Raw genomic sequence first — 13,794 nt, 5'->3', positions numbered from 1 at the left:
GTTGAGAGTCTACAACATCCAGCATTCAGTCTAGCAGCTTGTACCGAGTGGTTTTAAACTTTCCTTTGTTCAAGACGGCGAGTGTTTTTGCTATGCTTCTGCAAAATTTCCAGCCCAACTACATCCCAAAAAACAAACAAAAAAAAATGTGTAACTAGACCAAAGATCATGAGCATTGGAAAATGGAGACACCTTTTTTTGAACTCCCCTCGCCCCCCATATATTTCCCCCCAGTTTGTTCTATGCCAATTCCATCCACTAGCTAACGCTCCCCTATCACAGTTAAACTACCAATCAGGGAGGGTGGGGCAAAAAAACAAAAACAAAAACATGAACTCCGTCACTAACTGTCTGTTCTTTGCTCCCGGCCCATTTGGCTTTTATTAGCGCTTGTCGCATTTCCAATAATAACATCTAAGGTGACCAAATGAGTGAAACAGCAGCTGTCAAATAGCAACATCTGTTTAACATAATGAAAAAAAAAGGTCATTAGTATTTCAACGGAATTTAAAATGCATGGATTTGTAACTGAGAACTTTATGAAGATTAACATTTGCCGAGTGGCTGATTCATACGGTGGGGCTCTGTCGCACCTGCCCACCTGTATGAGCTGCCTCTGGTTTAAAGTTTCCTTCTGTAGTCTTATCGATAAACTGGTAGAAGGGAACTAAAAGCTTCACCTGCTTGTTAGCACTATAATCCTTGTAACCCCAAAGCAAAACTAAAAAGACACCAAACACGTCTCAGCTGATGTAAATGTAATTTTTGGCCAAACTATTCCTTCATTAACGCACATACAGATAATGTCAGATTGTAGAAATCAGACATGGCTATTTTCATTGCGAGAAACAGGTTAAAATGTAGCGAAAAGCAAAAAAAAAAAAAAAAAAGGAAAGTTTTTTAAAAAGTTTATCTTCGATAACAGATCTAAAACTAACTCTGGCCTCACTTCATGAAAAATCTTTTAATATGAATCAACCGAATAAAACGATCCTAGAGGAATTGAACCCATCACTGTCCAGTGACATATTGAAGTGCATTTTTGAGTGTAATCAGCTTGTGTCCCTTCCCATAATGCAGTGGGGTGATGAGAGTTCAGCGATGCAGCCGTTTAAAAAAAAAAAAAAAAAAAAAAAGGGTTATTGTTTAGCTCTATGAAGACGTTCTGCTCTGTAAAGGTTATACACGTGGCGATATTTGTATTTTATGTGTCTTCATATATAAGACGTCACGGACAAAGACAGAACAGAGACGTGTACGTTTGTGTTTATGGGAAACTGTTCTCACACAGACACACACCTACTGTAACACGCTCACACTTGTGGGATGGATCCATGGGAAAAATTATACACAGAGTAGGGTCTAACAATTCCAGCCCACTACAAAGAACTGTTTTTGCTTAATCAGTTATAAAAAAAAAATAATAATAATAAAAAAAAGCAAAAAAAAAAAATATATATACTAAGCTTTTACTGTTTAAAAAAAAAAGGAAAAAAAAAACATTATTTAAAATTGATACCTTCTCACAGGAAAAATTTTATAGATTAAAGTATATAAATTTTTTAAGTTTTTAATCAGTAAGAACATTTCTTGATTAATATTGATAAATTCTTTTTTTTTTTTTCATAACTGATTGAATAAACAAAAAGTCCTTGGGACTAGATTAAGAGTTTTGGACAAAACAAAACAAAACAAAACAAACAAACAAACAAACAAAAATCACAAAAACAAATAGAGGGGCGAAAAAAAAACTTCAACTTAAAATAAACTCACCATTCCTCCTCATAAATGCTGATTGGAAAACAAAAAGGCAATTAAAGAGCAAGAAATAAATGACAAAGGAAGAGATCAGCATCACAAGAGTCATTTCACTCTTGAAAACAAGAGCTTATGAAAGGAGCATTGAAAAAAAAAAAAGATGACACTGATTAAGAGTTACGATGAAGAGGTAAAGACAATAGGAATAACCAACATGCAGTAATACACAACGTAACAGCAAGTGATCCTCATTCAGGATGTTCACTTAAAGCGAGCAGTTACAGCTGTAAATATTAAGGGGTTCTGCTGTGAATAAAAGAATCTTATTTTCGAATTAATCTTAAAATCAGTTGCACTAAAGAGCAAAGCTGTGATTTTTGAGCGCTGGTATGTGTGTGAGCATGTGAGCTGCTGAAATGTGCTGAGCTCGATGCACAACAATGCTGAATGGGCAGTTATGGTTGCTGTGTTACACAGACTAGCCTCTTACCAAGCAGAGTAGAATAGTATTTCTGCTTTTCTCTCAGATCCACACACACACACACACACACACACCCTTGGAAATGACGGGCATGAAAATGTCTTTGTGTTTCGTTAGCTGAATCTCTCGACGGTGTATTGAAGAGTCGACTCCGGTTGCTTGATCTGTATTCATCAATGCAGATCACTAGGGCTATGCATTTCCCTCTTCCAAACGATACGACACGCACGTTAATACAGTAGTACGCAATAGGACTCAAAAACGATACAGTTAAAGACGTAAAAATTTGATACGCTTCTATTAGTTTCATACTCCGCACCTATATTGATTTGATTCAGGACTGATCCCATAAGATTCAGTTTAGCGCACTTTAAGTTTTCCACTGTAGATACTGTATAAGCAGTGATTGAATGGAAGGGGGCATTAAGGGACCCCCTGTAAGGCCAAAAATATTGAACTGAGGGCGGGGACACCCTGGTGTTTCATTGAAACTAAAATATTAGAAACGTCAACAGTGTCCGTTATTTGTCCCAGTTTCATAAGTAATCCAGATTGGAGTTTTTGATCATCTGAAAACTCTAAACACGCTCAAGACACAACGAAGGCTGCTGGATTTTGCTGCAAAAATACGAAGCAAGTGCGACAGTAAAAGTCCAGAGGAACCGTGGACGGTTCTGCGAGATAAAATTAAAATAAAATAAAACTTGCAGCTCATTTCCTTATAAAACTGCACACACTGTAACGGAGACTACAATTTTTTTAAATGTGGTTTTTTTTTTTCCTCAAAGCAAAATGTCGTCACACTAAAGACTGAGTTTAATTTATTAGTGTTTACTGCTATTTATAATATTTTTTATTAATGTAGAAACATTTCGTTTCATTCTTTTTGAAGGCATCTTTGCTCTACAGCATTTCTTTGCATGTGCCTAAGACTTCTGCACAGTACTACATATACATATACATATATATATATATATATAAAAAAGTCCTCTATCCATATATCCAGTGTTCCAGTTATGGAAAAGTTTTTGGGATGTCCCCGCCCCCGTCGAAATTTACCAACCAGGGTTTTGATGTTGCGCTATATATATATATATATATATACACCCTGGTTGGTAAATTTCGACGGGGGCGGGGACATCCCAAAAACTTTTCCATAACTGGAACACTGGATATATGGATAGAGGACTTTTGCACTGTCAGGTTTCTCAGTAACAACACATGCGGAGTCGTTTTTGACTTATTAACTTCTACAGAGGAAACAAAGAGAGATGGTGCTGAGGGAATGAGTGTTCACAGCTGCTATACCTTAATGACCATAGGAAGCCACTGCTCCAACATGTAAATCCAAGCCAATTCATACACTGTTGGACTGAACCCCTAGAGGCCACACAAAGTGCCCAGTGCTGTGGTGCCAATAACTGTGACATGGTTTTGTTTAAAAAAAATAATAATAAATTATTTAAGGGTTTGTTTTCAGGATAAAATTGACTTCGGTCAATGTGCGATAAAGTCAATCGACAGCAAAGACATTTTTTTCCATTTCCGTCTTTACCAAGGGTGCCAATAATTATCGAGCTGACTGTATATTCTCTTACACACACACAGACATACACCCTAACACCATGCTAACACATACACACCCTTTCCTATTCATGCACACGCACGCGCACACACGTACGTGCGCACACACCACACGCACTTACGGGCACACACACACACACACACACGCGCGCGCACACACACACACACACACACACGGCTCTTCTATTCCAGGCCAGACTTCGATCACTGTCACTTACTGTTTCTTGGCCTCCTCGAATTTCTGGATGAGTTTCCGCAGGCCACTGTTCTTAAAGCCCTGACAGTGAGCTGCTGGAGCGCCGATTGTCACCACATCGTATGTGTGATCTACACACACACACACACACACATCATACACAAGCACAAACACATATCAGAACACATTTAATAAACACAAGCTAAAGAATCTTACATAATGTAGATAGATCACATTTGACTAACTCTAACACACACACACACACACACACACACACACACCATGATTATGTTCTACATTATATATCAGCCAGTGGAGTGAAACAGAAAGCTAGTGCTATGTAGGTCAGTGTTTTCAGGGGGCTGCGTCCTAAAAAGGAAAAGTGTGTGTGTGTATGTGTGTGTGTGCACATCTGTGTGTGAGAAACAGAGATAGAGGCCATAATTCAAAACTTGGCATCTTGACAGGATATGACTGTGTTTGTGTGTGTGTGTATAAAACAAACAGAAATATATGGTGATATTTACTACTGTTTCCCCTGAGTGTGGACACTTTTAGCACTAAGGCCTAAAGAGAGAAATGACAGTGTGTGTGTGTGTGTGTGTGTGTTAGTGTCAAATACACTAATTAGCACTTCCCATAGTTCATTGTGCAAATAAACCAGACACTTAAGTGATGGGGGAAAAAGGGAGAGGGGGAAAAAATAATAATAAAAAATGAAATTCAAACTTGATGTAGTTTAGTTTTTTTTGTCTATGGTTATATTGGCAGTTTGGGTGTCTACAGGGTGTCCCAGAAGTCTTCATCCATAGGGGACTATGTTTGCCAGCACCACATCAGCTGTACCTTCGTCAGTGGACGTTCGTGGACGTCCGCTTCTCGGCTGGCCCACGACACGTCTAGTCATTTTTGAATTTGTTAATAAGTTTGGCAGCAGTGTGGTGTGTGATGTGTGATGTGCTCGCCATGTTTCCTGTTAAAGCTTCCTGATCCAGCCGTGAGAATGATTTCAATACGTTCTTCTTTCGTCAAAGGCGTTCTTAAAAGCTATCTGAAAAAAAAAGATATAACATAAACTAAATCCGAAAAATTTTGGAAGACATTTCGCTAAAAAAAAATGTCCCCCCACCCCTACGTACGGAGACTTTTGGGACACCGTGTATTTGAATTGTCTTCTGTCTGTTTCTTTCTGTTCAACTCTAGAAGTGAACAAAACCCAAATAAACAGGACTGAAAGCTGTAGAGAATTTCGGTGGAAATCCGCGTATTGAAACATCATTTTGTCTATTCTGGGTTCTTCTGCATTCAAGTAGACAGTAGCCTGGTCTTATACGACTGGGAATAACTGCCTGGGAGTGTTGCCAAGATGTCAGCCGAGTGGACAGACTTTAATAAAAGGGCTCTGGATGAAGGATAAGTGAGGAGGAGAGCAGAGACGAGCGAGACGGAGTCTCACCAAACCCAGAGTCGTCCTGCACTCTCATCCTCTGCATGTGGAGGTTAGTGGACATGAACTCCAACTTCCTGTCAGCTTTGAGGTTGCTTGCTTTGAATGAGGGGCCTGAAAGAGAGAGAGAGAGAGAGACAGCGAGAGAGAGAGAGAGAGAGCAAATGAGACCGAGACGCCGTAGCCAACTCCAGATTAAAGGCACCCTTCAAAAGATAGGGAAAGTACTTAAGCGGCGGTCACACTCGACTCTCAGGATGTGAAATTTCCTCTGACTTCCATTCCTACACGTGCGAATGCAAGTTTGGTGAACTCCAACCTGCGTATCCGTATCACGCGAAGACGTGCGATCAATAGAAGATCGGCTCGTCCAAGATTTAGGAAGCAGCGATTCGATCCCGTTTTTACACGACGCAGCTTTAAATGAATATGAAATCAAAAATCAAAAGAGAAGTCGCCCGGATCGTAGTGTTGCTGCATACAGGAACAGGTGATATATTTTAACATCGGCATGTGACGTCATATCCGGTTGCCGCACATATTCGCAGCGGGTTTGGGAATGGCCGTCTCAGTCTCTAGATTTGTATGGACGGAACTAAAGATCCCACACCACATGTACAAGCCAAAAAAAAAAAAAATGGCAGAAGTTTGAAAACGTTTTGCAGTGGACCAAGTATCTTCAACCATGTTAGAAATGACAGGAAGGGGTTCGGTTATTCTCTCCAAGGAAGGCTTGACCAGATGGCAATTGTAGGGGTGCCAATAATTTGAAACCAGCATTTTGTAGAACCTTTGTAAACTTTAGGACACACATAGGAAAGTGTTATCTGCCCGCTTGCGCGTGCATGAGCTCACGGACACCAACAGTTTGGTAGTGTTGCTGTATGTGTGTGTGTGTGTGTGTGTGTGTGTGTGAGAGAGATTCAAACTTCCATTCTCAATGATAGTGCAAGTTTCTCCACAAGTTTAAACTTAAAATATCATTCCATGCACATATTTTGTCAAAGGTGCCAATAATTTTGGAGCTGACTGTGTACATAATAATATGTTGCATCATTGTTTACAGCAACTCCACACACCCTTGTAGTCCTGCAGGTGTTTCAGCGTCTCCTGATAGGTGAGAATAACGCTCTGGTACTGTGTTACGATCTGCCGCCTGAGATTCTCCCAACATGGAGATAATTCCCCCAACTCTTCCAGCTCACATACTCTGTGGACACACACACACACACACACACACACACACACACACACACGCGGTATATCACATATACACACTATATGAGTGTGCGCATACAATCATGTGTTAGATGTTTACTTTAAAAGGAAACCTTTACCTTAAAACACATTAAATATATGTATATTGAAATACTTGGGATGAGCTTAGTGATTCTGTTGCTGATTCTTATGCCACACTGATATCACACTGCTAGAGCAGCTACAACGGTGTTCAATAGGTGAAAGGTCAGGTTGCTCTGTTAGCCCCTTAAATCAAAAGAGCAAGAGCTTCTTTCATCACTCAGTGAATGTCATCTATACATCTATTTTCCATACCGCTTATCCTACACAGGGTCACGCGGGAGCCTGAAGCGTATCCCAGGAAACTCTGGGCACAAGGCGGGGGACACCCTGGACCAACCCATCGCAGGGCACAATCACACACCTCTTCACACACTTGCGGATAATTTGTAAATGCAACACATGTCTTTGGACTGGAGGAGGAAACCAGAGTACCCAGAGGAAGCCTCCAGAGGATCTCCATGCACACAAGGCGGACGGTTGGGGATTCATATCCCCAACCTTGGAAAGTGCAGGTATGAGTGCAAACTAAGCCACCGTGCCCCTAGTGAGATTCACATTAATGGTAATTCGAATGCACGCCAAACATTGGATTCAGCAATCCCAGAATGCAATATGACAAAGTCGTGATGTGTTACGTCAGAGACTTGACTCGACTGGTTATATTTAGTTACATGTAAGAGGTACACAGATACAGCTATGAGATGACAAGCGGGATAGAGTTGACGCTGAGCATGGACGTTAGCGTGAAAGTTGAAGTTTTGGAAGCTGCTCTGTTTGGGCAGAGTATACAGATGAGACAGGAGACAGAGAGAGATGGACGAAGGACTAAAGCACTGCTGCATCACTCTCATCACGCTAGAGAAGAAATGAGGGCTAATACGGCGTTCGAGGTGACTTGTAATCCCCCTGGTAAACACCCCCTCAACTTGAAATTTCAACTCATCAACTTTGGCTGGTCTTCTCAAACACCAGTTCCTTCCGTGTTTAAGGAGTGACTTCAAACCAACATGGCCACCCACATTTCTCTGCTTCTAAATTAGTTTAAAGCAGTACTGGCTTTACTACTTGGTTAAATCTATAACCCTGACCATACTAGTCCAAGTACTAATACTAATCTAAGTACTGACTGAGAAGGTAATCATCAACATTAGCGTTATCACTAACATCAGCTGTCTAGCTTGTTGCTAAAGCTACTTGCTATTGTTCGATGCTGTTGCTGTGCTGCAATTTCAGTTCAAATGTTGCACGAATACTTGAAGGTCACTCTAACCGAACGGCATCAGTGGTTACAGTCCTGTAGCTATTTATGAGCTGTACGTGCTTGGACAGAGCAAATAAAAGACACGCTTTCATAGAGGCGTCCATTCATACCACATGCCGAGGTTGGGAAATGACATTATTACAACTTGAAAATTACCACTTACAGGACACCATGAACGCAGCATAAACCCCACTGGCACCACCGTCAATCAAACCTTTTTTTTTTTTCCCACGGTCAACATACGTACATGTATGCCATCACTTGTAAACATTTACTTGCAATCTTCTTTTAAAAGCACTTTAGGTTTTTAAGTGGTTAGCACGTTCGCCTCACACCTCCAGGCTTGGGGGTTCGATTCCCGCCGCTGTGGCCTGTGTGTGCGGAGTTTGCATGTTTCCTCCGGGTACTCCGGTTTCCTCCCCCAGTCCAAAGACATGCATGGTAGGCATTTACATGGATGGATTGTACCCTGCCTTGTGCCCTATGCTCCCTGGGATAGGCTTTAGGTTCCCTGCGACCCTGTAGGATAAGTGGTATGGAACATAGGATTACCAAAGAATGACATAACCAGCAAGTGAACCAAAATGAGCAAGTTACATACAGATGTCTGAAAAATGAATGGAAACCGCTCCGACAGTGGTCACAGTTACACCGTGAGAAGCATTTTGCTGCTAAAGCATTACAAGGAATGAGGCCTTAGTGAATGGTATCATCATATGCTACACTCACCTATTCTCAAAAGCCAAATCAATTCAAGTTCAAGTGGCTTTATTGTCATTTCAACCATATACAGCTGGTACAGTACACAGCGAAACACAACACCGTTCCTCCAGGACCAGGGTGCTACATAAAACAACACACTAACCACATAAAACGACACAGAACTAAATAAGATCTACACATTCTATACAAAGTATCAGCAGTCTCTACATGCTACATTAACTTCTTAGGTTAGTTCACGGTGTGAGCAACTTCAAGTAATTCTGTTTAAAAAAAAAAATGGCACCTACAAAAAAAAAAAAAAATAAAAATGGGCAATCCATTCACATTTATAAATAATTTCCTTAAACTGAGTGGTCAGAGAAACAAGTCCCTCTTCAGGGTGTCCTTTAAATCCAGCATCATTTGAGAAGAATACAAAACAAAAGATTCCATTTACAGAACTTGCTCATTATGTCCACTTTGTTCTCGATAAACAAATCCCAATGAGTAGAATTATTTGGATTCGTTCTTCCTTTCTCAGATATATCATGGTCTGTAAAAACATAAATATATACAGTGGGGTCCAGAAGTCTGAGACCACATGGACAATCTGGGATTTTTCCCACCCCATATAAAACTGCAAATAAACAGAAGGTTTGAGAATTGTGTAATATTTAAAACTAAGAGAGTACATGTTCAATATCTTGAATATTTAATATTCAAGATTCTGCACTGTTTCTAGGTTCGTATTTAAATGTAGGCAAATTTGTGACACTGACCATGTTAAGTGCTCTGTACAAGAGGTCAGATTTCCCACATGTCCAATCTCTTCTATTGAAGCACGCGCTCACTCGGATTTGATCTAAAATGTACGGTATTCAAATTGGGGCAAAAGTATTTCAGGTAACTTTTCAAGAAATGAACAAAAGTATACAATGAGAGAGAAGATAAACACTCTGAAACTGAAAAGAGTGAACACAGTGGCACAAATGTAACCTGGTCTTGAAATAAACAGCATTCTTCCGTTTCGCTAATCATGGTTCATGAACGTGCTGCTAAGAGTTTTTGTTTACGCTTTCAAAGTTTTCCTTTACGCTCGGCAAGTTTACGTTCGCCGTTCTGGCACAAACCTCACGTGTGGGCGGGGCTTAGCAGCGACTTACTCTCATTGGTTAGTGAGTGAATTATGGAGCGCGTTCTGGATGCGGTTCTCTGTATAGTTATAGTGTTTGTATTTTTTGTTGTGGAGATTACTTACTCAGTCAGTATATTAGTTCATAATTAATATTTAAGGTTTGGGTAGACTCATACCACGAGCGCTGAGGAAGGGCACGGAACATTGCAGTCAACGTCATCAGCGTCATCATCTTCCTCCTCAGCTGCACACTCGAACTGTCGATTCAAATCTCACGAGTCAGTCAGTGCGTTTACATGGACAACAATAATCCGATATTAACCCGATTAAGACGATAGTCTGATTAAGAAACTAGCATGTAAACAGCAATTTTTAATGACCTTAATATGATTAAAGTCATACTCGAAGTAAACACGAATCGAATTAAGACGTGGAGCATTCCTGTTTTAGTCGCATTATGGACGTGTATTACAGACATGTACACACCTTAATCACATTATGAACGTCGTGTGAGAGTTTTCACCGCATTTTGCGACAGGACACGATCACACACGGCAGTGCTCAAGCGTTTTACGGTAAACAAAAGAGCACGGCTGCGTCCCAAACCGCACACTTACCTACTATAGGCCTGTAGTAGGTGAAATACATGCATCTCGGCTACTATACAGTAGGTAAGTACGTGGTTCGGGACGCAACCCACGGCTTCAAGCAGTCGTCTATTTGCACGTACAGCACGACAAATAATTAACCGCACTGGAAGCGTTCGTAAAAATTAAAAATAAAAACACCCAAAACTATATACACGGTACCATAACGAAGACCAACTGTATGTCTATACGTGAAATTCTGGAGGGACGTCGGATGGCGTGGCGCGGTGACGTAATGACGTGTGCCGTTAATCTAATTATGTTCTATAACATGTAAAACGGGTACATGACAGGAGTATTCTAAAAGCGACTCATGTACACACCTTAATCACATTATTATCTTACTCAGAGTAAGCTCAATAATTCCATTACTGCGGTCCATGTAAACGTAGTCCCTGAGAGTAAACCACTGTTAAGCCCCGCCCACAGGTGAGATTTGAACCAGAATGGAGAACTTAAACTTGCGGAGTGTAAATGAAATCTCTGGCAGCACGTTCATAAACCATGATTAGAGAAAATGAAGCTTAGAAAACGGCTAACAAAGAATGCGTTTCATTTGAAGACCGTGTTACATTTTTGCCACGGAGTTCACTGTTTCCAGTTTGTGTTTTCCTTCTCTCGTTGTATATTTGTTTGTTTCTTGAAACGTTACGTTCAGTCCTTTTGGGACAAATTTAATTCCATAAAAATGGATCATAAGGTTTTGCACAAACTTGTGGAGTCCATGCCAGCTCGAGTGCAGACTGTCATTAAAGCAAAAAAAAAAAGGGTGTGTACCAATAGTATAATCTGTCATTAAAAATTGTTGCATTAAATTAGAAATGAATGCGAAATAGAAGCATTTTCCCTAGTGGCCTTAGACTCTTGGACCCTACTGTACATTAGTCCTATGATCCTGGACCCATGGGACACCCCTTTATTTTTTAAGTCTGGTAAAGCAAATTAGGGTGAAGTGTCCATGAATATCCAATAAATATTATTACTTCATCGTATAAATGATCATCAGCATGAGAACATGCATGCATGTGTACCTGGCAGCGTCTTCTTCCAGCAGTAGTTTGACAAACTGTCGTGGGACGTTGAGAGACAGCACACTCTCTGCCATCTGCTCCAGAATGCGTAAGTGATTCCCGTCAGTGGTGGGGAAGCGGTACATACGAGACATGGTTCCCCCAAACACTGAGAAGGTAAATGAGAGGGTTTGTGTATTCATTCCTGAATGAATTCTTCAAGACTGAAACTGAGAATATGAGGCGAGGAGGTCTGCTTTTAAACACTCTCAAACTCTCGATTCTGTTGGTTAAAACAGGGACGTCCAATCGTATCCGGAAAAGGTCGGTGTGGGTGCAGGTTTTCATTCCAACCAGGCAGAAGCCACACCTGAGTCTACTGAAAGCCAAGCACATCTGATTAAACAGGTGGAATCAGGTATGGCTCCTAGTCCTGATTTTTTACATTTTTTTTTAAAACAAAATAACAATTTACACCGACCAACCTGTTCAAAAGTTTACACCCCCCAGCTCTTATTGTATCGTGTTGCCTTCTTGAGCATCAGTGAATGTTTGCACCTTATGTAATAGTCGTGTACGAGTCCTCAGTGTGAAAAGATGGATCTCAAGATCATAGAGCTACTGTTGCAACGGACTCAAATATACAGAAGATACTGGAAAACCAAAGAATGTGCAGGACCTGGAGGATTTTTTCTGAAGAACAGTGGGAAGTTTAATTGCTCAGGACAAACAAGGGACTCATGAACAACTCTCACAAAACATAAACACAGTCGTCGATCATCCAGGTAACGACACAGTATTAAGAATCGAGCGTATGTAAACTTTTGAACTGATTCATTTGGGTAAATTCAGTTATTATTGTGTCTTGTGGACTTTATGTAAACATCTGCTATGTGAAATAGCTTATTCAGGGCAACACTAAATAAACAACATGATGTCATTTTTATGATCCCTCTTAATTAAAAAAATATATATATATGAACATTTTGCAGAGACTGCAAGGGGGGTATGTAAACTTATGACCTCAACTGTAAGTTAAGGAACCTTTTCATGCTTGCGAAATTAAAGCCCAACTAAAAATAGGTGTCAATATTTTATAGCCTTTCATATGAACCTCTCTGTTTTGTCTGTTATTTATGCAGTGCATAAAGGGGGGATTTTTAAAATATTTGCCAACATTTTCCAAAATAACCTCTCTAAGACTGACAGGATGGAGAAATTAGCATCGTGATTCAGTTAAACTAATTGCAATTTAAACTGATTATTGGCAAAAAAAAAAAATATATATATATATATATATATATATATATATATATATATATATATGATGAAAATAACCCTGCAAACATCAATGCCATTAATAAACATTCAGCATAATTCAGACTGCTGACCCGTGTCCAAATCATCTCTCAATTTTCGATTGTACAAACAACTGAAAGTCTCAGATAGACTTGAGCCACACCAGCGATAAATACCCGACACCGTTCACAGTTAATGGTATAAAATAAATCTCACTACCATACACCTCTACAGTACGTCTTCCATAACAGACACGTCCAATTAGCTGTCAGCTCTCTCAAGAATTATAATATAAACTCATCATCAGGATAACAGCATGTTTTGACACATCCTTATAGTGGAGTTGTTATTATTCCTTTTCCCCCCAGTCAAGCGCGGAAGAACATTTAATTGTAAACAATTTATATTCATTTAAAAAAAAAAAAAAAAAAAAAAAAAAAAAAAAAACCCGTACCTGATCGCAGGAGTGTGTCTTTACTCAAAGAGGCATATTTGGCTCGGATTCCTATCGATTCCGTCAGACTCTCATCGACAGCGAGGACCGTCTGTGGAGAAAGAAATCAAGCATACGCAAACGCTCGCTAGTTTTGCTTACACCACAGGAGGTGTTAAATTCGCGATTCTGACAGGCTTGAAGGTGTGGATCCATTGTCCATCTCGATTTTCTGACAGTCGTACTGGCTGTAATTCAAAGCACATGTTAGATTATTGTTTACTTTATGGGTTTCTATAGTAACCGCTCATTCACTGATATGTGTATGATGGTACGCAATTTTTATACGTTGGGAGTATATCCCCAGTGTCAGTTCTTAACAGACAAGTTTTCTGACACAGGATGGAGGGGCTTTGTGGTTTCTCGCGAACATGACGAGCGGCGTATTTTGTCTTATTAACGTCGAGAGAGACGGAAGAAAGAAGCTGGTGAGGAAACCACTGTTTATAGCTGGTATAATGTACACGATAAGTGGAACG

General features: G+C 40.1%; 1 protein-coding gene across 4 annotated transcripts in view; it reads right to left on the bottom strand.

The window, feature by feature from the left end:
* The window catches only part of inpp4ab (inositol polyphosphate-4-phosphatase type I Ab), an 82,759-nt gene that overhangs the window by 30,886 nt on the left and 38,079 nt on the right, over positions 1–13,794 (bottom strand). For all 4 annotated transcript variants that reach the window (XM_053638932.1, XM_053638931.1, XM_053638929.1 and 1 more), the window contains exons 8-12: positions 13,277–13,367; positions 11,545–11,692; positions 6,546–6,676; positions 5,476–5,580; positions 4,042–4,150 (exon numbers count right to left, since the gene is read on the bottom strand). In XM_053638932.1, the coding sequence (XP_053494907.1) occupies positions 4,042–4,150; positions 5,476–5,580; positions 6,546–6,676; positions 11,545–11,692; positions 13,277–13,367 (584 nt within the window). The remainder of the gene's footprint in view (positions 1–4,041; positions 4,151–5,475; positions 5,581–6,545; positions 6,677–11,544; positions 11,693–13,276; positions 13,368–13,794) is intronic.

Source organism: Ictalurus furcatus, chromosome 12 (assembly GCF_023375685.1).
Source record: "Ictalurus furcatus strain D&B chromosome 12, Billie_1.0, whole genome shotgun sequence".
Taxonomy (NCBI): Eukaryota; Metazoa; Chordata; class Actinopteri; order Siluriformes; family Ictaluridae; genus Ictalurus; species Ictalurus furcatus.
The sequence above is the reverse complement of the archived record's forward strand: the minus strand, read 5'-3'. Positions and strand labels throughout refer to the sequence as shown.